Source organism: Ostrea edulis, chromosome 2 (genome assembly GCF_947568905.1).
Source record: "Ostrea edulis chromosome 2, xbOstEdul1.1, whole genome shotgun sequence".
NCBI lineage: Eukaryota > Metazoa > Mollusca > Bivalvia > Ostreida > Ostreidae > Ostrea > Ostrea edulis.
Window position 1 is genome coordinate 82,997,827 of NC_079165.1, and position 25,767 is coordinate 83,023,593.

At 37.0% G+C, this 25,767-nt stretch overlaps 1 protein-coding gene across 2 annotated transcripts in view; it reads right to left on the reverse strand.

The window, feature by feature from the left end:
• The window catches only part of LOC125679598 (uncharacterized), a 35,086-nt gene that overhangs the window by 1,158 nt on the left and 8,161 nt on the right, over window positions 1-25,767 (reverse strand). The window contains exons 2-13 of one of the 2 annotated variants that reach the window (XM_048918908.2): window positions 21,762-21,850; window positions 20,617-20,767; window positions 16,957-17,105; window positions 16,436-16,536; window positions 10,871-11,014; window positions 7,816-10,515; window positions 7,129-7,364; window positions 6,327-6,498; window positions 1,658-6,232; window positions 1,061-1,098; window positions 634-911; window positions 1-529 (exon numbers count right to left, since the gene is read on the reverse strand). The exon at window positions 1-529 is cut by the window's left edge and continues 1,158 nt beyond it. In XM_048918908.2, the coding sequence (XP_048774865.2) occupies window positions 498-529; window positions 634-911; window positions 1,061-1,098; window positions 1,658-6,232; window positions 6,327-6,498; window positions 7,129-7,364; window positions 7,816-10,515; window positions 10,871-11,014; window positions 16,436-16,536; window positions 16,957-17,105; window positions 20,617-20,767; window positions 21,762-21,831 (8,646 nt within the window). In that variant the 5' untranslated portion in view covers window positions 21,832-21,850 and the 3' untranslated portion in view covers window positions 1-497. Of the gene's footprint in view, window positions 530-633; window positions 912-1,060; window positions 1,099-1,657; window positions 6,233-6,326; window positions 6,499-7,128; window positions 7,365-7,815; window positions 10,516-10,870; window positions 11,015-16,435; window positions 16,537-16,956; window positions 17,106-20,616; window positions 20,768-21,761; window positions 21,851-25,767 lie in introns of those variants that run through there. The other variant, XM_048918909.2, reaches the window with a different exon arrangement.

The window sequence follows — 25,767 nt, forward strand, 5'->3', positions numbered from 1 at the left end:
GACTGTGATAATGAGTGAAAGCTGTAACTGTCCAAGGGGCGCAACTTTGCCAAACATTTGACCGGAAATACCCAGTATATTACCTTATATTCTCATGATGTATCTCCACCTTGAATTTCAAATCAAATGTCCATGTGTGACCGAGATAATGAGCGGAAACTGAATCAATTGAATTTTGTAAGTCCTAGAGGCACAACTAAAATATTCAACCAAAACCAAATAAGAATTTGGCCTACACATGTATATTCAAATTTCAATTTAATGTGTGCATCCTTAGCAGAATTGAACGAAAGCTGATTATGACGAAATGACGGAAAGGGTAAAACTATATCTCCATGCAATTTCCTGGCGGGTCATTTAAAAACAAAAACAAAATCTAATGCGAGACTTAGTTTTCTTCGATCTAAACTATAGAAAAAATATACATGTACTAGTTTCACTACATGCTACACATAATTATCTAAAATATCAGGCAGAAAAATAGCATAGCATTCCGTTCACTGCGACCGAATACTCACTTCAAGGTCAACTGCGTGAAAATAACAAACGTCTTAATAATGCAGATATGGTTCATATTTACACATCAGTTCAAACATCAAAATGATGAATATTGAAACACTTAAACAAGCCTACCTATTTGTTGTTTAACGTTTTCGTAGCCTGATAGACATGATTTAAGAATTTGTTCTAACTGGGCAACAGTAGTCACAGAGATATTCTTGGAATCTTTTTCTGCATCTATTAAGGTCAAAGCTTCCTTAATCTTTTTAGAAACATCCGTAATGGCGACGCACACGTGCGGATGCGTGTGCTGGTATTTGGCATACATGCTGTTCAGCTGGTTGTCGACAAATCTAAAGTTCTCGTGAAACTTGTCCACCATTACTCTCCTCCTTTTCAGGTGAATGTCTCTAAAATGTTGGAATATAAGTTTATGAAACTTTATTTCAATTATGTATGTCGAATCAAAAGTCAGTATATTTTTATATATAAATGAAAACGGAAGTATCCCTGCATGAGACTTTAAATGAAAACGGAAGTATTCCTGCATGAGACTTACTGACTAATCTCCTCATGTTTCTGTTTTTCTTGCTCATCCTTAAAAAATAAGCAACGTTTATTTCAGCAAACAAGAAAATAAATCAATTAATCACATATCTACCCCTTTGTCCAGTGGATATTACTCATACGATAAATTGTTCGTATCCCAGAGTAGGTGTCCCTACGCCGCGTGACGTTATGTGCCTAAGAACTGGGTAATTGTAAAAATTGATGGACATGGCACAGGTGTTGTTAAATTCTTCAAAATTTGAAAACAATGAATTCATATGTAAAGTAGTTAGTAACGATGGAGGGAAGAGACCGGTCATTTTCATTATCAAGCCTAGTTATCGTCTCGAAACATTGAAACAGCCTGCAGCTCGGCGTTGCATACACCCCCTGATCATATTTTGTTTTGTATCGATCATGAAAGATTCTCAATGATCAAGGAAACAAAATTACATTGAAAGGAAAACCCCCACATTAGGTGGCATGATCTAAAACTCGCCAAGGTTGGGGATAGAAAACACAAAACTCGTTGGTTAATAATCATACCAACCACAAACCATGTGATATCCTTATATATATGAAACATGCATGCAAAGTAAGAACTAACCTGTAACTGAGTTAACAAATTGTAGTGTTTATCCAGATCCTGCAGGGATATCATTAGATATTTAAGACGAGACTCTGCATCAAATTCACCCAACTCCTTCTTAAAGTAGTCTATGCAGTTTCTATAACATTTCGCCTTCGTTTTAATCTTTTGAATCCGTTTCTTGGATAGTGGTCCAGTGAAAGACAACATCATGGCTTTTCTGGCCCTGTGAATTTCTTCCTTCCCAACTTTCAGCCTTTGCAATTGTTCTTTATTTTGTATTGATCCAGCATGAGCAATTTCCTTCTTCGAATTTTCCAATTTCTCCCGAAGCGATGAAAGTTTCTGGAAAGCCTTTGATGGGATATAACCGGACAATACTAAAACTAAGCTTTCCTCTGAGAAATGGCCGTTCTTTTCTTCAAAAGTCAGCAACTCATTTGGCACTCGACGATTTGGGACACCGAAATGAGCTCCGTATGTAGAGATTCTTTGAACTAGGTCTGTTTCTATTTGTTGCATGTCCTGTCTGATAGAAAATAAATGAATGCCGTTATCTAATGTTGACGCCCCTGACTTCCGTGCACGAGGGTTATCATCAATAAGTTCTTGTGTGGAATGCCACAGTCTCTTTAAATGATCCCGAACTATCTCCAGCTCTTTCTCTATCAAAAGTTTGGTAAAATTTAAGGGTTCAAAAGGTCTGATCTCTAATACACTTTTGTCGTCGTTGATAATACTTTCCGCTGAAGCGACAGGGGATGACTGGCTAGCATTAAGATTTTCTATTCGCAATGTTTCCATAGCTATCTCGATTTCTTTTCGTAACTTAGATTTCGCTGATTTCCTTTGACACTTCGATAGTTGTGCTATTTCACGATCCATATCAACAGTAATTTTAGGAACAATCTTATCAAATTCAGATTCTGATTTGAATTTAAATTCTCGAATTGCCCAGGATTTCAAAGTCTCTAGAGATGTCGTATTTCGAATAACTTGTACAAACCCTTTAGCTGCTTTGGATTCTTCCGACACGTCATTTTGTCTGTTTCCTTTTAAGTTGGTTGATGACACTTGACTATTTTTCAATGTGATGTACTCTTTCAACTCTTTATAAACGTTCAAATCATCCTCATTGGATTTGGATATTTCTGTTTTTTCTTTGTTGCCCTTAATTACCTCAATATTTGTAGGGTTTTGTCGTAACATCTCTGACCAAGCATTTGCGACAGTTGACGTGTTGTGTTTTTTTTTAGACGGAATTCTATTCATTTCAGCCGATTTCTCATCCTCTTTGTGGGATTCGCCATAACCTCCTGATCCCCGAAATTTTCCTCCACTCATCTTCGTTTTTGAAGAGTCCTCGCTAGAATCACTATCATGCACTTTATATACGTATCTACTGGGTTTCCTGTATTTGTCTTGGCGTCTCTCTTTACTGGAACAGGGACCATGTGATTCATATCTCCTATCACTGCTTGAACTACGACCACGTGATCTACACTTTCGATCACTACTTGAGCTCCGACCACGTGATCTGTACCGTCTATCACTACTTGAACTCCGATCACGTGATCTGTATCGCCTGCCGCTACTTGAACTCCGACCATGTGATTTGTACCACCTGTCACTATTGAAACTCCGATCACGTGACTTATAATGCCTACTGGTGCTAGAACTGCGACGTCGTTTCTTATGTCTATCAGTGCTTGAACTTCGACCTCTTGATTTAATTCGCCGCGATTCATGATCACGTGAATTCTGATCTTTTCTTGACACTCTATGATAATCTTTGGGCCTATCTGAACATTTTTTGTCTGTTCTATGATCGCTATCGTCAGAAGACCAGCTTCTTTCTCTTTTACTCTTTCTTTCCTTTTCTTTCCCATTGTCTCTGCAAGTATCCATAACTTCTTTTTTCTCTACATGATTTGATTTTCCTTTAGATTTCACTGTCACACTAAGTCCCTTATGATATTTGCCTATAACCTTGTCTTTGGTATCGTCGGTTTCACGAACTGCTACAACTCTCCTACCACTTTGTGTAGACCTACTTCCTTTCCCTTTACCTTCCATACCTTCATCAGCTATTTCTCCTTCTTCCAACTCTTCATCAGATATCTCTATCAAATCGTGCGATTTTAACTCAACATTCCTGCTCACCCGTGGCGAACCCGAGCTGGACCTTAAATCGTCTAACTGTCTTCTGAGAAATTCTCGTTTACGTGCAAGTCCATCAATTGAAGAATCTAACAGATCACTCTTTTCGTCATCTGTTGGTCTGTCGGGGCTTTCGCTCACATCAATGATGTCGAAAGATATTTGCGGGATTTCTGATACATTGTGATCTGGACTTGCTGGTGTTTCTTGTTCTGGACTTGCAGGAGTTTCAAAGGATATATTTGGATTATCATTGTCTGGACTCGCTGGAGTGTCAGCTATTTCTCTTTCTGGCTGACACACATTGTTTGTTAAAAGCTTGAAGGTATTTCTGAATGCTGGTTTTGATTTGTCATCACCAAACGTTTCTTCGAAAATACTACCGGAGCATTCTGTCTCTTTGGTATTTTCTTGTACTCGTTCCCTCCAATTTACAATACTACCAGTCGTAATTCTTTGCGTATTCGTAGAAGTCTGTGTTTCCAGTGATTGATTCCTTTCATCCAGTGCATCTCGTCTTTCCTCGCCCAGAGGTGAACACACTCCTTCTGGGGACTTACTTTTTCTCCTCGGGGATAACTCGTGTGCATCTTTGGTTTTTATATTTAATTCATTTCTGCCAGCTCCTTGCAGCTGGCAGCCATGTACTAAAAAAGAATCAGATCTTTTCTTCCGTAGATTTGGAGATTGCGACGATTCGCAGTAAGAGTCAGTTGGACTTCGAGATCTTGATCTCCGTGAACGTCTAGAATCAGAGTCAGGATACGTATCATGGTAGCTATTTGATCCACTTTCTTTCACATGCTTCTTTGGTACGAATTTCTCGGCAAACCAGTCCATTACATCTGTTGATTTCTTTTTTATGACCGCATTCTCATTATTAGTACTGAAATTTGCAGATGTAGATGCCGTGGGGGCTTGATTATTTGGTAGATTAGTGTAGGGTTGCAAGTTTTGATGAACGGGTTGAGGTGGTATGACTTGGGGAGGAGGTGGCTGTACACCCTGAAGAATAAGATGACCCGGCATTCCTTGCTCAGGTGAAGGTGGAATTACTGGATGATTATGTTGAAATGTTCCCGGGTGCAAATGCTGTAGATGAGGTTGATTTGAATATGGAGGTCTCTGAACACTTGGTTGAAGATTTTGGGTTGACGATTGCGTCGGGTGATAAACACCCTGGTATAAAGATTGTGTGATCGGACTTTGAAATCGTTGGCCAGGGAATGGATGCGGAGACGTCGACGTGTGCGTATATGGTGGAGGATAGTTCAGATTAGTGCCATACGTTGTTGATACTTGAACAAAGTTTCTCGGGTCAACAGTTCGCACTTGAACATTCTGAGGAATAACTAATATGGTGCTCTCACGTGTATTTACTAAAGATTGAACGTTATTTACGGTTGATTGCGTATTAATAACTAGCGGTTGCACTTGTGGGATAGCTGTTGTAGTCAAAGTGATATGACCTGCAGACGGTAAATAGGGAGCACGAAAGCTTGTCAAACTCTGATGAATACCTGCTGCAGGAAGTGGAACAGGCAGTCTTTGTTGTACAGCTGAAATGGGATTTACAATATGATGAGGCCAAGATGATCCTGTTTGACTTGTAAGTTTGCTAAAGTATGATTTAGTCAGTAGGTTGACATTCTGATGAGGAGGTGGTTGAGAGGGACTAGTGAATGTTTCTGACATTGAGTTGGCTGTTGATTGCTGAATAACTGTCTCGGATTTTATAGTAGTGAGAGGAAGTTGTGACACTGGGGAACTAGTAGAAAGTTTAACAATTCGCGGAATCAACAGGTCTTGTCTCGAAGAAGCTGGCTGAGAACTTGAAACCACATTTAGCGGTTTAAATTGACTTTGGGATTGTGTAGAAGTAACAGTAGGAGACGGCATCTTCATTTGTGGCAAAACTGAAGGCTTGGAGCAAATAACTGTGATTGGAGATGGGTCTCTATGTTGTCCTTGAGTTGCTTTTTGTTCATTTTTTACTATGGTATTTGCCATCGATGTGCCTAAGGTCGAGGAAGATTCCGTTTTTATTTGGCTAAAACGTTCTGGTTGTTCAGTTTTTATTTCATTTAACTCATTGGAATTAGGTACGCATATTCTCTCTTGTACGGGTTTCACTGTTATAGGCGTTGGAACATTCTTCTCTGCAGACGGAAGAACAGGAATGCTCTGTAGCGTTGGAACATTCTTCTCTGCAGACGGAAGAACAAGAATGCTCTGTGCATTTACTTCCTCTTTGTTTTGCGGATCTTTCAGAGTCAGTTTTATTTTCTTTCTTGTTCCCTCAATCCACTCCTTAACTCTGTCATCTTTGTGCTGAGGGAATCGACTATCTACATCTGGCAAATTCTCTGATGTCTGTGTTTCTAGTCTCTTTCTTGTCAGAGGCTGGTCTGTTGCAGATTTTGGATCATCACACTAAGATGTAGGAAACAAAACATGTTAATATATTATCATTTAAAGAAAAATGTTCAATACTTTATTATTCTTACATTTCCAAATTCAAACTAACCCGTCTTAGGTAAACAACTGGTTGTAGTTCTTTGATCTTCAAACCATCAGTCCAATGTTTCACTCCCAAGTCATTAAATAACGTGTTCAGCTTAGGAATAAACTCCATGGGCGAGGACATTCTTGTATTTGAAGACATTGCCCCAGAAAATCTATCTACACTCAAAGATTCGCTGCAAGTGTTGAAATAAAAATGACTTTATATAAGATGATATACTAGTAGTCCACTCATTCAGGACATATATATATATATATATATATATATATACCTTTTCAAAATGAAATCTGTTTTCACCGAGATTTAAATTCAAGGTTTCCATAATATATGTAAAGACAATAGCTATGCTATTTTCACAGTTAACTGCACCGAGAATAAGGCGACATACAGTATTTCATCAAAGTTGCCTTGCTTTTATCAAAATTGAATCTCGGAGGCTTGCACTGTTATCATTAAAAACGAGAAAATATTTTGATATCAACTTTCTAAACACCCCATTACTGACATGAATCTACACCAAAGGTACAGTGTAGGCAAAGTAAGAACCGATAATGGTTTTCATCGTACTTTGTTCAATAAGTCCTATCAGTATCGCTGTAATTTTCTCTGGTCCCTTTTTTTGGCACTTCAAGGTCAAAAACAAAGTGTCAAAGAGAACGTTAAGATATATTTTAACAGTTATCCATTTAGGACATGGATTCAACAAAAAAGACTCATGAGGGTGCTAATTTTTTTTTTACATTATATCTTTAAGACCTTAGGGACTATGTATACATGTCTGCTACAATATGTGACTCATCAGTACCTGATGTCAAGGAGGTCTGAGGAAGTTGTGCTAACAAAGTCATCCATATCTGTAGCTTTTTTCTTTCGCTTCCTCTTTTTTGTATACCCAATCATGCCTCTGTTCTTTTTCAAAATGTATGCTTTCATTTTGGCTCTTTGGGCTTTCTTTTTCGTTTCGTCAGATCTTGCTATACTCGTTGAATTAGTATTTTTTAACGTGTCCATAGGGTTTGTGGTTGATAACTTGGCTGTTTCCTGATAAAGAAAGGAACAAATAACTAACCTAAGCCTTCGTTATTTATAAGCCCCATAATACAAACCTCTGCATGACTGTTTGCATTATGAGAGTGCAAGCAATCAACGAAGTGGATTAAACAGAAATACCACATAACAATGTAGATATGTATTCCTCGTATTCCCATTTCGTAGAATTTGAATTCATATTTTATTTCTCTTTAGATTTAATATTCCATTTAAAAAAAAAACTTTTTGTGACGTAAATATGACTTCCTATATGGTAATATATAAATATTGAACTAGCAAAAGATCACTACTTTGCATACATTGATGAATGTAAATATTCCTAAATTTATCTGCATCATTCCATGCAATCTGAAGAATGCAGGATTAGAGATTGTATCCATAAAATGAGAGACTGTTCCTATTATACCGGAATCTGTATCTGAATCATATATAACATATTTACCTTAATTTGAATTACTGTGCTATTTTCTTCAGGCTTGATATCCAACATGTTTGACGAAGTTCTCCCATTCTCCTCCTTTGAATCTCTGTTTGGAGGATTTAATGGAAATATTTTTGGTTTCTTGGGAGAAATTTCAATCTCCGATGAGTACGAACCTTCACATGAAATATAGCCAATGTCTTTGTCAGTATCCGAGTTCCTGTCCACTACACTGTTCCCTGGATGTTTTATTGGAGAAGACATATCCAGTGGGACTTGAAAATTGTGTTCTTCAACTTGAAGACCTTTTTTATCACTACATTTTGCAGTTTCATCAACATTGCTGAGGGGATCTTTGCTAAAACTATCTGATCCTAGCTTGCTTGATTCATGGTCTTCCTCTGCTGGATGATCACATATTACAAGACAATTATCATCACTATCAGGATTGTCCGATACCTCCACGATTTCCGCATCCTCCCGTTGTTTGCTATGCTGTGCATTGATGTCATCATCACAGAGGTCGATTATCTCGACATCTGGTTTCAACTTCTCGTTTGTTGCACTTATGGTTTTCTCTGGGCTTTCATCAAAAAATCCAAGTCCTGGAATTTTTACATCACTTACATTTAAGTCTTTAACATCATCGCTTGTTTTCTCAGGTTCGTCATGTTGTTCCTTTTCTTCTTGGAAATATTCAAGATCTTGGAGTAAATCTGCGCCTCTGCTTACCGAGGGTATTTCGTGTTTGTTGTTCTCCAACTTTTTATCGACGAGTTCTTTCGCATCTTTCAGTGGACTAGGCCATTCAGCATTCCTTGACTTCTTATCCTTTTTAATTTGATCAATCTCGTGCTGTAGATTCTTAATTTTTGAAATAAGTGAAGTATAATCAGCATCATCATCGTCCTCTAAGGGTATCTCTGTCTTTGCTGTTTTCAAATTGTAGGCATCATATCTTAACCCTGCTTGCTCCTCTTCATAAGAAAGTTGTTGTTTTACCTCTTTCAATTGTAGCCATGGAACGTCTTCATGTGCCGATGACCAAATATTTTTCTCTGGGCTTGATGCCGGTGTTGACGTTGGTGATGCAGCTATACTTTGCAGAATGCTTTTAATGTTGGAAATATCCACATTCACTTTCTGTAGAATACTTCCAATTGGTTGGTTCGATGACGCGCCAGGAGAATTGCCCGTAGGAGATCTTTGAAAAAATCCATAATGCGTACTGCTTGCTGAAGCTGGAGAGAGACTCGCATTGGGAGATTTTAGAAAGCTGCTGGTAATCTGACTGGATGACGCTCTTGGGGAGTAGCCCGAAGATTGCGGGTTGTGCATAGTATTTGAGATTTGTTGACTCGTTGAGACATCTGGAGTTCGCAAGTGAACATTGTCTGCTGATCTACTACGATCATGTGGATAAGACTGTTGAAATGACATCGCTTGTTCCTCTGTTAGGTACTGTGAATACGATGAAACCACTACATGAGGAGGTAGAGAAAGTAAGCTTTGATCATTTATGTTGCTAATATTTTTATTTTTTGCTATTACTTCATTCACTTTAGATCTGATAGGAGACACCTGTTTTCTGCGTGCTTTGTAATCTGATAGTGATACTTTTCTTCCTAATTTCTTTCCTTTTGGAGATAGTTCATTTGTATTTGTTTGGAGTGTACTTTTAATAGGATTGCTTTCACTGTCCGAGTCAATATCCATTGGAACTTCTTGTATTATGTCAGTACTGTGTTTAGTACTTTCCTCGTGTATTGGTAGTTCTACCTTTGGCTTTGGAAATGGAATACTTCTGGGATCAAATCCAAAAACACTGGAAAAATTTCTATTCCAAGAGTTATTCTGTATGAGCGAGCTGGTTCTCACTCTTTCATCTATGTCTCCCATTTCGTTAACAATATAGCTATCCTTAGTATTGGGCCGTTGAAGAGCTATTCTTTCATCAACATCTTGTATCTGGGAAACTTGTTCATTGTCTGGTAGAGATTCGTGATTATGGTTATCGTGCGCCATTCTCTCTCTCATTAATAATTCTTCCTGTTTCTTTCTTAACACAGCTTCTAAGTGTTTCACAACAGCTTCAAGCTGGTCAGAATTTACATTCAACATGGACAAATCAACTTCCCCTTTTTCTTCGATAGTTTCAGAAGGTTCAGCAGACTGGGCGTCTTTTCGGAAAGATGCTTTAATGATGCTGTCCTCCAATTCCCTCTCGGGTGTAGGTATACGTTCTTCCCCATTTTCTACATGAATTCCACCAGGACTATACGGTGTAATATTTTGTTCTTCCTCAGGTTTCATCCGTGCAGAGTCATCACTGTCCTGACTCGCAATTCTCACCCTAGGATCTTGCCTGGTTTGATAGACACTATATACTGGAGACCTAACTGGTAACGAAACTAATCCCTGTTGACCCATCATCTGGTTTTCCACTGGTGGAATATACAACTGAGGAAATTGCGGGGCAGGGTATAACCCTGCAACTCTTTTCTCAAAAGCCTCCCTATTGGATTTCCTTCGAGCCTCGTTTCCGCCTGATGTTGGACGGGAACTTGTCTGTGATTTTGTTTTAGTAGTCCACTGTGGTGCCTTGGAGTCAGAACTAGTTTTTCTTTCATTAGATTTTTCATATACTACAAATGCATAGGGAACACAGTGTTTTGGTCTATCAATTGTTTCACAGTCTTCATTGTACTCATACATGTACACCTATGGAAAGGAAAATCATATTTTATATATTTGTTTTTACACCCCTTGGGGAATTTTTTCACTCATATTGAGACGTCACCAGTTGTAGGTGAAGTACTACAAATTTAAACCTATGCTTAGTGTCGACACGGGGAAATGAGATCTATAAGATAAGAGGGATCTAATTATTCATTCTAAAGGAATGGGAAATGGGGGGGGGGGGGGGGGGGGGGGGGCAATAATTCATTCTACTGTAATTAATCTACACACTGTGAATCACATATAATAGGACTGTTGAAAATTATCACCAAGATACTTTTAGCGATTAGTCTTATTCAAAACACTTATTACATTCTACATAGAATAAATACTTTACCATGGACTTCATGATCTGAAGACTATATGGGTCGTTAGGATTTGCTTTCTCCTGGGAAACATGGCAATCAAAATTTGGTGTAGGTTCCATTTCGGCACCAGCCTGACTCTGAGCTGTCACCAGTTTACACTTTCCATACATCACCTAAAGTACGGACGTGAAACTTTGGAACAGTTGAATAGAATTTGTGTGTCGCCTATAGGTGTTTTATTATTTGCAATACCCATACAGAAGAAGTGTGGGACCGTATATTGGAATCACACTGTCTATCCGTAAACTTTTTTTTCGAAGACTTTCTCGGACATCGCGATTTAGCCCACTCCCCATATTGTGGAAATGTATACATGTAAACGTGCACTAGGAATTTTCGGGTTATTTTTTTTTTCAAATTTAAAACAGTATTGCCTATTCTTATGAGTTTTCTGTAAATTCTAACGGAATTGTCATATTTTTGCAACACAGACTGATAAGATAATTGCAATTAACACAAAGATTGCTAATGATATGATGGTGTGTCCTGACTCCAGTGCAATGTCATTTGAACAAGGTCACTAGGCAAAATATGAATAATGCATGTACACACCAGGCATTTGGTAAAGATCATTTTGACAATCACATTTGATGCAGAGATCAAAGTATTAAAAGTACTGATGGGAGTTGATTTGCTTCTGGAATTGAGAATTATTCCAAAATAAAAAATAGAAATGCCCTCAAAAGTCATAAACTTATGCATGAACGTATGTTGTACATGTATCTCTATAACACCTTGTCGTAATTGTATTTTACTATTCCAACACATTAGATACTCTTACAATTGCTAATTGTTGTCAAAATGTGTCACTACATTAGTATTCTAGTACAATAACATTTGTGAAAAACTCCACAGATAATTTAATAATTCTTGGGTTTGTGCTAATTTTTTAAAAAAATTTCTAAAACTCTCTTTTTAAAAAAATGGGGGAAGGACTTGCATAATTTACACAACTAAACAATACCTCGCTGCCTAAAGTGCAAGAAATTGTACTTAAATCTCAGACATTTACTTATCCTTTACCTTTAAAATTGTCTATTAATTAAAATTTGAAATTCATTTCCTAGAGCTCTATAAAAATCATCTTGGAAAATCCCCCATGTACGTAATTTCGTAAGGGTCAACAATTGAAATATCTACAATGTATTCAATCTACAAAAATAGCCAAGCGGTTTTAAATTTGTACATATGAAAAGGTGAAGATAACGAACAGTGATCAATGCCATACAAAAGTAAGAGTTGGGTAAAACCGGAGTCCTGAAACATATCAGAGGTTGGAGCAGGCGTCTGGGAGGAGTAAGAATCCTCTGTCGACCGGTCACATCCGCTGTGGGCTTACATCTTGATCAAGTAAATGTCCAGGTGCTTGTGAACATGACTTCAGATCCCTTTTCCCCCTCCTTGTATGTTAGAATGGTATTTCTGGTGTATTTTTTATAAAGTCTTAAACTTCAGTGTTTTTATGTAAATGGAATACACAAATCTTGTTTTTAGATTGTCACATCACCGATCATAACAGATGAACAAGGTGTGCAATTCAACCGACGACATTTTGAAATCCAATCGAAAGAGCAACAATAATGCACCTACCAGCTAAAAAGAACGGTCATTCTAAATCTACTGATGAATCTTGAATTAAATGCATCGCTATTTGGTGCGCAATAATTTCTTCTCGCCGTTCAATTTCATCGTTTTAACCTCACCACTTATGACGGACTGTCGCGACCAGGTATTTTTAGAACTAAGGATGTCCACAATTAGTTCACTCCGTCATCGACTAAATTTTTCATTGTCAAGTACTCGTTAAAAATGGCGTTTTAGTAATGTTCATAAAATCTAGATTCTTCAATGTTTTTGTGAGTAAAACTGATGTAAGGGTGAAATAAAACCGGTTTTGATTCGTTCATGTTTAAATAAATCATTTGAGTTTGGGTGTCGGTCTGTAAACATGCCTCCAAAATCCACTGTTTGGACATACTTTAAAAGATCTTGAGATGGAAATACGGTGAGATGTACATCAAGTGAAACTAAACTTGCATGTTATACACCATAAATTGTGCACATACATTGGAAAGAATAAATACCGTTTATTTACTTCTCTGTCATAAGTCTGGGATTCAGCAGGAACTAGACCTCAGGTTATAAATTAAGTATAACGCGCTCTCGTGGAAACGCACACTCTCAAAGTTGGAACAATTGCACGGCGCACCCCTTAAATTTTCTCGAGTTAAATAGCTGACTGCGACAATATATTTTCATCTATTTAATTCGTAGAAGGAATTCCATTTGATTTTAAGATGTGATAAATTAATGACTTTAAAGTCAAACTAACCTTTCAGTAAATGATGCATACAGCTATAAAGCTTTTTAATATAATTTTTAATAATAATTCAACATGAAAAATTCAATATTCTTTTTTATAATTCTTTATTCCCTCTTTCCTATTGAGCAATTTAGATTAAAGAATTAATGGGTTCAATTTTCTGGACAATGAATGCAACCACTCTTAACATTAAATGTGGCGATGAATGCTATTTTCGGTTCGCTTCGCCTACACAAATCCGTTGACGCTACTATCATCACCAATCGATGGATTTCTAACATAAGAAATTTTCAAAGATTATATATATTATATTCCCATGTAAAACATTGATCCCCTATTCAGACCCCATCCTATCTTCTACTCATGATCTAAAGAAACATAAATCTGCAAAAGTCAAGGATGCTTGCATATCTAATGATGACAAATTATCGCCCTGCTGGTCTTGAGAATAAAATTTCATAGAATATCTCATATACATATATTTCCATGTAAATTTTCATAACCCAATCGTGGCCCCATCCACCCCACTCCCCCAATTTTAAACAAGAGGCCCAAGGGCCACACCGCTCACCTGAGTCACTTGGCTCATATTTAAAAAATTTCCCTATACATTTGTATGCAAAACTTTGATACCGCCCCCCCCCCCCCCCTGTGACCCCATCCTCCCCTGGGGGCCATGATTTTAACAAACTGAAATATGTCAGAAAGCTTTCATGTAAATATCAGTTTTTCTGGCTCAGTGGTTCTTGAGAAGAAGATTTTTAAAGATTTTCCTTATAATTGTATGTAAAACTTTGATCTCCTATTGTGGCTCTATCCAAACCCCGGGGGCCATGATTTTAACAAACTTGAATCTGCACTATATCAGGAAGCCTTCATATAAATTTCAGCTTTTCTGGCCCAGTGTTTTTTAAGAAGATGATTTTTAAAGATTTTTCCTATATATTTGCATGTAAAACTTTGATCCCCTATTGTGGCCCCATCCGACCCCCGGGGGCCATGATTTGAACAAACTTGAATCTGCATTATGTCAGGAAGCTTTCATGTAAATCTCAGCTTTTCTGGCTCAGTGCTTCTTGAGAAGAAGATTTTTTCTATATATTTGCATGTAAAACTTTGATCCCCTATTGTGGCCCCATCCAACCCCCGGGGGCCATGATTTGAACAAACTTGAATCTGCATTATGTCAGGAAGCTTTCATGTAAATCTCAGCTTTTCTGGCTCAGTGCTTCTTGAGAAGAAGATTTTCCTTTATATTTGTATGTAAAACTTTGATCCCCTATTGTGGCCCCATCATACCCCCAGGGGCCATGATTTTAACACAGGGGCTAATCCCGTTTTGGGCCCGAACTCTGTGATACCATAAATATAGAAAGGGGTCTAACTCTGACACAGATAAAAAAAAAACTAACCACTCGCTTCAAATGCCTAAAATATCTTAAACTAGGTAAGCTATGCATAGTTTGTCGTTTTCCTTGCATAGATTAATGTTTTAACTACTTGCATGCCAAATTTCAAATCACTGGTTCTTAAAATAACAAAGATATACGTCATCGTTCTCTCGATTTCACTTGTTTATTTTTACTAGGACATTTACCGGTCCAGGTCACGGAGTCGTTTCTCGCCTATGACAGCAGCGAAATTCAGACTAGTATGGAAGATTTCGGACTTGTCAATTAAAATTTCCCATCAATTATACGCTACTTACTTCCTCATATTTTAATAATGTTCTTCGTGTAGACGTTACACGACTTATTTTTCCTCAGCCGCATCAACTGTTGACAAGAGCTGCCGTTTTAATGAATGCACTAAATACCCGATAGACTTAAAATCTCAAATACCTTAAAAACTGATCAAAACATTATTCTTGTGATATTGCACTTAGAGAAGGAAATTGAACATCATTTCTTGGCTTTTTTAATTTTTTGTTTTTGTTTATTCTATTTCCTTTAGATTATTATTACCCATTTTCACCTTCTTTAAAATTTTAGACATTAAGGGTATTTAGTGTATTCATTAAAATGGCAGATCTTGTCAACAGTTGATGCGGCTGAGGAAAAATAAGTCGTGTAACGTCTACACGAAGAACATTATTAAAATATGAGGAAGGAAGTAGCGTATAATTGATGGGAAATTTTAATTGACAGGTCCGAAATCTTCCATACTAGTCTGAATTTCGCTGCTGTCATAAGCGAGAAACGACTCCGTGACCTGGACCGGTTAATGTCCAAGTAAAAATAAACAAGTGAAATCGAGAGAGCGATGACGTATATCTTTGTTATTTTAAGAACCAGTGACTTGAAATTTGGCATGCAAGTAGTTAAAACATTAATCTATGCAAGGAAAACGACAAATTACACATAGCTTACCTAGTTTAAGATATTTTAGGCATTTGAAGCGAGTGGTTAGTTTTTTTTTATCTGTGTCAGAGTTAGACCCCTTTCTATATTTATGGTATCACAGAGTTCGGGCCCAAAACGGGCTTAGCCCCTGTGGATTTTAACAAACTTGAATCTGCATTATGTCAGGAAGCTTTCAGGTAAATCTCAGCTTTTCTGGCACAGTGGTTCTTGAGAAGAAGATTTTTAAAGATTTATCCTATATATTTGTATGTAAAACTTTGATCCCCTATTGTGGCCCCATCCAACCCCCGGGGGTCATGATTTGAACAAACTTGAATTTGCACTATATAAGGAAGCTTTCATGTAAATCTCATATTTGCTGGCCCAGTGGTTCTTGAGAAGAAGATTTTTAAATGACCCCACCCTATTTTTGTGATTATCTCCCCTTTGAAAGCGACATGGCTCTTCATTTGAAAAAAAAACTTGAAAGCCCTTCACCCTAGGATGCTTTGTGGCATGTTTGGTTGGAATTGGCCCAGTGGTTCTTGAGAAGATGAAAATGTTAAAAGTTTACGAAGATGACAGACAACGGACAAATTTTTATCAGAAAAGCTCACTTGAGCCTTCAGCTCAGGTGAGCTAAAAAACTGAAATATGCACTACCTGAGAATTCTTGCATACAAATATGATTAACCATGGCCCTACTGATCCCGAGAATTTTTTAAAAATATTCTTCCTATATATCTTCAAGTAAAACTTTTATACTCTATTGCAGACCCAACCTACTCCTGTGGCCATGGTTTGAACAAACTTGACTCTACAGTACCTGTTGATGCTTGAATATGACTAATCATGACACGGTTACTTACCTTGCATACAATGAGATGACACCGGTTGACTCTCCAGGACTCTGCAAGCTTCAGCTGAACGTCTGCGTGTTTACACACGTAAATCCCAAGCTTACTGTTCCCTACAAACAGTATGACGTCTGCTTCTGATATAAATCAACAAAACATCCGTACGCACAGATTATAATAAAGATTTTCTTTTCATAAAGCCCAACATTTATCAGGATATACTGTGGAATCATTTTAATTCGTGGCGGCCAATGTTCGTGGGTAAGCAAACTTTTGCTGGTTCGTGGGGACGTAATTTCGTGGGTAAGCGATACGATGTCACTAGGAAAGATAACTCTACTTCGTTTTTAAAAAAGGACACGTAAATTCGTGGGTAAGAGTGACCCACGAAATCCACGAACATTAATCCCCCACGAACAATGATGATTCCACAGTAGATAAACTGTACAATGAATAATGATATACGTTCCACTTTTTATGATCAAAAAGAAAGAGTAAAGGACGTGGAATGATAAATGCCAGAAAATGCCGACCTAAAGCGTTGAATGCTATGGCTTTGGTCTTGACGCCTTCCTGTGCAATTTTAGTCATGACTGATGGATCTTTCACTAAAATAAAAGCGAAGTGGTCCTGGAGCTCCCTAGCCGGCCGGCCCTCCTCCTTCATCGCCGCCTTCTTCTCCCTACAAAACGCAGGAAAACGATTGTAACCTTACTGAACATAAGTAAACATTGACCTGGATTGTAGCTGTACTGAGTAGTGACCTGAACAGCTTATACGTGTACCTGTATTAATGCGATAACTTGTATCATTAAGCGTTACAACTGCGCCTCTTAATGTAGTTTGTATCATTAAGGGTCTACCCTCCTGGCTAATCAACTGTTATGAAATTTGATACTTTTAATACATGTATATATAAACACAGTCTTCTCTGCTCTGTTTGCGCAAAATTTTTGTATTTGATTGTTCTTGTTTATATGTTCTCTATTTTGTAATTTTCAACTGAGAGAAATAAATTATATTAAAATTCATTAGCGGTTTCTACAGAGCTTATCAACATACCCGTATTGAGCAAGACTGCATATATATATATATATTTATATATATATATATATATATATATATATATACTTACCTAATTAGTCTATAATGTACTTGTATTGAGTTTGTATTCAGATCGATTTATAAGTGTATACATATTGAAGAAAATCAAACCTGCTGGAGTTAGAATTTACCAGTATGATTAATCGACCCTACCTGTGTTTAACTAGGTTATACAATATTGAGCTAGATTGTGTCTATATATACCTGTATCGAGCTACCTAGCTTGTACCTGCATTAGAATCAATTTAATTTATACGCGTTGGGTTAAAATTATCCTGCATTGAGCTAGAAATTACCTGTACAGTAAATCACGATTAAAGCGAACCTCCAGGGTCAGTGATATATCCAATATACTTTTCCTTATTTTCCTCTCGTATGGGGTATGAATATCGCTTCGCAATACGCGTGAATTCGTTAAAAGCGTGGTTTACTGTGTTGAGTTTGGTGAATATATATCTATTGATATAGATTACTGTTGTATTAAACTAGATTATCCTGGGTAAATAAAGATCAATTCTATCCACAGAGCTCAGATTAACATCCTATTGATATAGATTACTGTTGGATTAAACTAGATTATCCTGGGTAAATAAAGATCAATTCTATCCGCAGAGCTCAGATTAACATCCTATTGATATAGATTACTGTTGGATTAAACTAGATTATCCTGGGTAAATAAAGATCAATTCTATCCACAGAGCTCAGATTAACATCCTATTGATATAGATTACTGTTGGATTAAACTAGATTATCCTGGGTAAATAAAGATCAATTCTATCCACAGAGCTCAGATTAACATCCTATTGATATAGATTACTGTTGGATTAAACTAGATTATCCTGGGTAAATAAAGATCAATTCTATCCGCAGAGCTCAGATTAACATCCTATTGATATAGATTACTGTTGGATTAAACTAGATTATCCTGGGTAAATAAAGATCAATTCTATCCACAGAGCTCAGATTAACATCCTATTGATATAGATTACTGTTGGATTAAACTAGATTATCCTGGGTAAATAAAGATCAATTCTATCCGCAGAGCTCAGATTAACATCCTATTGATATAGATTACTGTTGGATTAAACTAGATTATCCTGGGTAAATAAAGATCAATTCTATCCACAGAGCTCAGATTAACATCCTATTGATATAGATTACTGTTGGATTAAACTAGATTATCCTGGGTAAATAAAGATCAATTCTATCCGCAGAGCTCAGATTAACGTCCTATTGATATAGATTACTGTTGGATTAAACTAGATTATCCTGGGTAAATAAAGATCAATTCTATCCGCAGAGCTCAGATTAACGTCCTATTGCGTCACATCTAGATTATACAGGGTGATCCAAAACATATGTTACACTTTTAAACTGTTATAAAATTTTAATACCTTAAGTTACAATTATGAAATTTACAACATATATCAAAAAGGATTTAAATTTTTTGTCGATGCATACATTTGTCACAGCTTCCTTGTTAATCAACAAAAACTTTCTTCGGAATAATATATGTCATTTTACAACATATGTTCCAAATGACGTCCCTTTGTCTTTAACATTATTTGAACACGATTTCTGAAGTTTTTTACCACAGCTTTACATGTATCAACGGGGATTGATCTTATTTCTCGTGTAATTGCTGTTTTTAAGTCTTTTGTTGTTTGTGGGGAAGGAGAGTACACTCTGTGTTTTAGATAACCCCGCAAGAAGAAATCAAGGGGGTTCAGATCGGGGGAGTGCGGTGGCCAAACATTTGCAGTACGATAAGAAATGTATTGATCACCAAACGTGTTGTCAAGCCACTGAAGAACATAACCTGCAGTGTGTGGCGTAGCACCGTCCTGTTGAAACCACACATTATCGAAATTTATAACTTTTCGTCTAAGAGCTGGTAGAAATTTTGATTTTATTAACTTTAAGTATCGTTCAGAATTTACCGTCACTGCATCGCCTTCGGTGTCTTCGAAGAAAAAGGGCCAATTATTCCGCTTGAATTTAATGCAGCCCATACAGTAACTTTCTCACAGTGAAGAGGTTTTTCCACATAAAAATTGGGTTTCGCCGAACCCCAGAATCTAAAATTCTGTTTATTGACAACATTATTAAGATGGAAGTGGGCCTCATCGGAAAACCATATGGCATCTGTAAAATTTTCAGAGTCGGCTCTACTTAAAATGCAATGGGCAAACTCTAAAGGACTTCTAATGTCTGTCTCTTTTAAATGCTGCATCACACTTATCTTGTATGGAATCAATTTTAAATCAAATTTGAGCATTCTATGAATACTAGATTTGCTAACGGTGCCATTCAGTTCATGCAATACCCGTCCAACTGATTTTGTGGAGTTTCAGTAATAACTCTATCAATGGCATCAATGTTCTCTTTGGTACGGGCACTCCTTGGTCTCCCAATACCAGAATTGCGTCTTGTGTCATTTGTGGTGCCTTTAAATTCAAACTTCCTCACAAGTCTGTAAATTAGCATTCTGTTGAGCACTTTTATTCCAGGATGTTGTTTTCTCATGGTTCTAATGACTAAAGTAGCAGATTTACACTCATAGTAAAGTTTGACAATTTCTGCCAGCTGTTCACATGAAGGTTCCATCTTGAAAATGGGATGACGTCATAATTAACTGACTATTTAACAGAATTTCCCGAAATTTTGTCAAATAAAATTTATATTTTAAAATACACTAGATGTTGACAAAATATCTTTGTAATTGCTTTTGTTTTGATAACGTTATAGTTGATTAAAAGTGTAACGCATGTTTTGGGACACCCTGTACCTATCCTGAGCTCCATTATTTCAATACTACGCTGAATCACAGCGATATTGGGTTATATTATTCCTGCAGTGGAGTTGCATTATACCTGAAATGATCTATATTGTGTGAGTTACATTATAACCGTATTATTAGTTACATGAATTGTATAGTTTATGCGTGGTCAGTAAATTCAATAGAAGTACTCTAATTACACCTTACACTAGTTGATAACCAGTGGCCATTTACATAAACACAAAACTTACTACTAAGATAGATTTTTTTGTTTCCGTATCATGCTTCACTGAGTGTGACCGTGTCCTACCTGTATTGAGAATCTAATTCCTTGTTGACCACCATCTGGATTGCTTTGGGTCGCCATGGAGAGTTGTATGTCAGGTCAAGACTAGAGCGTTCTATTGTCAACGTCACTTCCTTGGCATCTCTGCTATTGCTGTCCACGTTACGCAGGCCACCTTAAAGCAGAAGCAAAAGATCTCTACGAACATGTTGAAGCGCTACAAGTACTTCGGCAGTAGAAGTTTTATTTAAGTTTTGAAAATACAATGTACCTGAGAATAGGAACTGCGAGGCTTCACGCCAGCATACTTAATGAAGCGAGTCCTAACGCTCTCCATGAAAAGTGTACTGGCGTGAAAGTGCTGCAGTTCATACTCTCATGTATTTTCAAAACTGAAATTTATTTTTTATATTTACATTCTACTTTCATTTTTGTTGGAATTCTCAGCCATTAAAATAGACGTCCTATACACCAAGATTCATACGCGCATTGTTGACAACTGCATCGTATTCCAGAGAAAATGGCTATCATTATAATTTGTAGAGATACCAAAAGCAAAAACATTAGAAATGTAAATATCTACCTGTACATAGAAGGGACTGAAAATGTTACAGGGTTGGGATTTTATTGATATCGGTCCGCTGTATACATTTTAAACAAAGATTTTGTTGCAATTTTTCTGAGCACACCGAACCTGTAAAACTAAGTTACAAAGCCAAGAATTTTCTCATCTTTAGAGATAATTTGGATATAAATTGATTGATGGGGTGTGTGACAAACTAGCTCTGAAATACGAAAATATTTGGCTCTGATTCCGAGTTAACTCGGTGTGCATGCAGCAATCTAATTAAAATTAAATAAGATCCGCTCACAGTATGTGGGCGGATTTAACATTTTATTTTAATTAGATTGGGCATGCAGAGGACATTTGTATATTTCGTTAAACTTAAAAAAGGTGTTCAGAAGAATATTGTTAAGGAGGTACATTACATCGTTATAATGGTCAACTTCAGGGCGGGGGAGGGGGATATTTTACCTTCTTCTCTGCCACTTGATCTTGGGCAGGGCGGGGACCATACCTTTGTTGCTCTGCCGCTCGATCTTGGGCAGGGCGGGGATCATACCTTTGTTACTCTGCCACTCGATCTTGGGCAGGGCGGGGATCATACCTTTGTTACTCTGCCGCTTGATCTTGGGTAGGGCGGGGATCGCTTTTCCTGGTACTTTCGGGTCTGTCATTTTTCACGCTGAACATCCACTGAAAGAATTAAGGCACTATATATATACAATCAAACCAAAATGCCATTTAGACAGAAACTTCTATAACAATCTTAGTTCTCCATCTAAAAATGATCCAGAAAAAGTGACATTGTTCCTTGTTATTTCCCTGCAAATATTTTTTTTTTCTTTTGTTTAGTGGGTATCATCATCAAAAATAATTTTTTTTGATTCAAACATTTTAGTTATCATTACTATTCTTACCTTCGTCACAAATTTTATCAGATAGTTAGCATTATGAACATTCTTCAAATCATTTCTCATTCAGAACTAAATTAACATTCAAAAATTATATTAAACCCATCATGCAAAACAGGTAGCAATGGAACAAATTGTTTCAAGCATTAAAACGAAAGTACAAGGTTTAAAATATGTCTGCATATGCAGACCAGGGGGGGGGGGAGGGGGGGGGGGGTAAGGGGCCCGGTGAGTCTATGAACAAGGCCTAAAAGGGGGGAGGGTCTTCTGATTTTCTTATTGAAAACATTCCGAAATGTACTGCATATGCAACAAAAACTGTTCTGTTAACAATATCCGCTTTTTTTTCTACCATATATATAAACATCAGTCTTAAGAGCGGATAAAAATAAATGCTATATGAATCCTACTAATTCTCTTCGCAATATTGGATTAGTATTCGCTGTGGCCTACAACTTGTATGCCCATGAAATCACGAAGAGGCATTTGTTACTAGACTAATTTCTCCAATTCATTCATCATTTTCACTACTTGTATGTGTCCTCCCTTCCTTAAACATACAACTATCATTTTCATGAATCTGGCTCCTTCTGTAGTCATATTCACGACATTTCTTACAGTGAATCACTACAATTACACAGGAATTTAAATATAATAGCGTGTGTACATTCATGTATATAATAGCGTGTGTACATTCATGTATATAATAGCGTGTGTACATTCATGTATATAATAGCGTGTGTACATTCATGTATATAATAGCGTGTGTACATTCATGTATATAATAGCGTGTGTACATTCATGTATATAATAGCGTGTGTACATTCATGTATATAATAGCGTGTGTACATTCTAAATATAATAGCGTGTGTACATTCATGTATATAATAGCGTGTGTACATTCATGTATATAATAGCGTGTGTACATTCATGTATATAATAGCGTGTGTACATTCATGTATATAATAGCGTGTGTACATTCATGTATATAATAGCGTGTGTACATTCATGTATATAATAGCGTGTGTACATTCATGTATATAATAGCGTGTGTACATTCATGTATATAATAGCGTGTGTACATTCATGTATATAATAGCGTGTGTACATTCATGTATATAATAGCGTGTGTACATTCATGCAAAAAACGAGGTCCCATGTCACAACAGGTGTGGCACGATAAAGATCCCTCCCTGCTCAAGGTTCATAAGCGCCGAGCATAGGCCTAAATTTTGCAGCCCTTCACCGGCAATGGCACTGACGTCTCCATATGAGTGAAATATTCTCGAGAGGGACGTTAAACAATATTCAGTCAATCAATCAATCAATACATGTTCGAGGATCAAAATCAAAGAAAGCCTTATTCCAATATAGTAACATTTCAAAGCTATTTGAAAATGTGATAGTAGGTTGTTGTTTTTTCTCCATCCTGTATTAGTGTTTCTCTCGCGTCATAAAAAAATCCATAAACATCTAAACATTTCTGAATTACCCTAAATTATCATTCAAAAATAATTTGAAAGTACACTAGCCCCATAGCCCGTGAAAAACTGAGATCTGTCTATAATATTTCGGTATTGTCATAAGTTGGAAGATTTGTCTTTTGAATATTTCCAAGATACTTTTCCCAGCAGGACGAACCCCCCCCCCCCCCCCCCCCTTCCCTCCCACTTCGTCGTTACACCACTAAGTCAATAATTCTAACACTGTCAAACCCTGAACTCTTTTGACTTAAAACAAAACAAAACCTATCTTAGGATATAGAGAAATATTTTTTTACTATAACCTTAGGATATAGAGAAATATTTTTTGACTATAAATGGCATTCGCCTTAAAGACACTAAATGTGTATCTAAATGTAAAGCGATATGGAAAAAAATCAATTCACTGGGGAAGTTCATATTTGAATGGATTTCCAAATCGTAGGAAGTAAGGCGGATAAGACTGATGAAGGCTATTTGTGAGTATATCTGTGAACTCTGAGAAATACAAACTTATAAAATTTATCCCAACACCTTAGTGATTATTCCTTTAAAGCTGTAGCCCTGGGGCAGCATGTTTAATTTTTTTAGCCCTGTTTATCATATTTATTCTTAAAATCGATGTCCAATTCTTGGTGTTAGCCAAGAACATGCAATATACAGTCTAGTAATGTAACCCTGGAACACACGTGGGTTACATAAAGTCTAGTAATGTAACCCTGGAACACACGTGGATTACATTTATAGTAACGTAACCCTGGAACACACGTGGATTACATTTATAGTAACGTAACCCTGGAACACACGTGGATTACATTTATAGTAACGTAACCCTGGAACACACGTGGATTACATTTATAGTAACGTAACCCTGGAACACACGTGGATTACATTTATTGTAACGTAACCCTGGAACACACGTGGATTACATTTATAGTAACATAACCCTGGAACACACGTGGATTACATTTATAGTAACGTAACCCGGGAACACACGTGGATTACATTTATTGTAACGTAACCCTGGAACACACGTGGATTACATTTATAGTAACGTAACCCTGGAACACACGTGGATTACATTTATTGTAACGTAACCCTGGAACACACGTGGATTACATTTATAGTAAAGTAACCCTGGAACACACGTGGATTACATTTATTGGTTGATTCAGTATAGCACATGCAATGAAGGAATATATAGCTACTACATATGGACTCGATTTTCTGGAACAGGTCGGTAGGACACGTTGCCTGTTTAAGATAGAATGGGTCTATCGGTTAATTAGATTCAGTTATCGACTACGATAAATAAAAAAAAAATCATTATCAATTCTGCAGCAATTTTGGATCAAATTGATTTTTAGGCAAAACAGTCATTCGAATGAGTTGATAACAATTAAACCAACAATCAACAAAAATATATATAGTAAGAGTTTCTTGTTGCCTCATACGGAAAATTTGTCAATTTCTGTGTTAAGCAGTAACAGCTTCGTGGATATTGGTGAAATTCCCGGAGTGTATGATTCGATTGATCACATTCACACAACCAATCTGTATACGGGAGGTATGAATACAGAACAATTTAGATCTATTCCCTGAATGTGCGCGATGTTTGTACTCATGATGGAAAGGGAGCACTCATGACAGCAGAAAACAGGTGCATCATAGACTGCGATTGCAGTTAAATTCTTTGATATTATTCCGTAGTTGGTTCTTCTAATTCAATTGTCTTCCCTCTCTTAATCCCCCCCCCCCCCATTAATTTCTTTTCTAATCCCCCAGCGAAATCAGATGATACATCAAGTTCAATGAGCGCGGTCTTTGCATTCTGTCATTACTGAATTGAATAATAACACTTAGCTGCAGTGCAAATCAACACCCATAAATAACACATTTAATTTCCATGTGAAATACATGAACAAAATTATGGACATACTAGGCATCAAAGATTGTCACAGATATGGATACTGGTAATACAGTTCTCGGCATTATTGACTTCATCGACGTGGATATTGGCATTATTGACTGTCACAGATGTGGATATCGGCATTATTGACTGTCACAGACGTGGATATGGACATTATTGACTGTAACAGACGTGGATATCCGCATTATTGACTTCACAGATGTGAATATGGGCATTATTGACTTCACAGATGTGGATATCGGAATTATTGACTTCACAGATGTGGATATCGGCATTACTGACTTCACA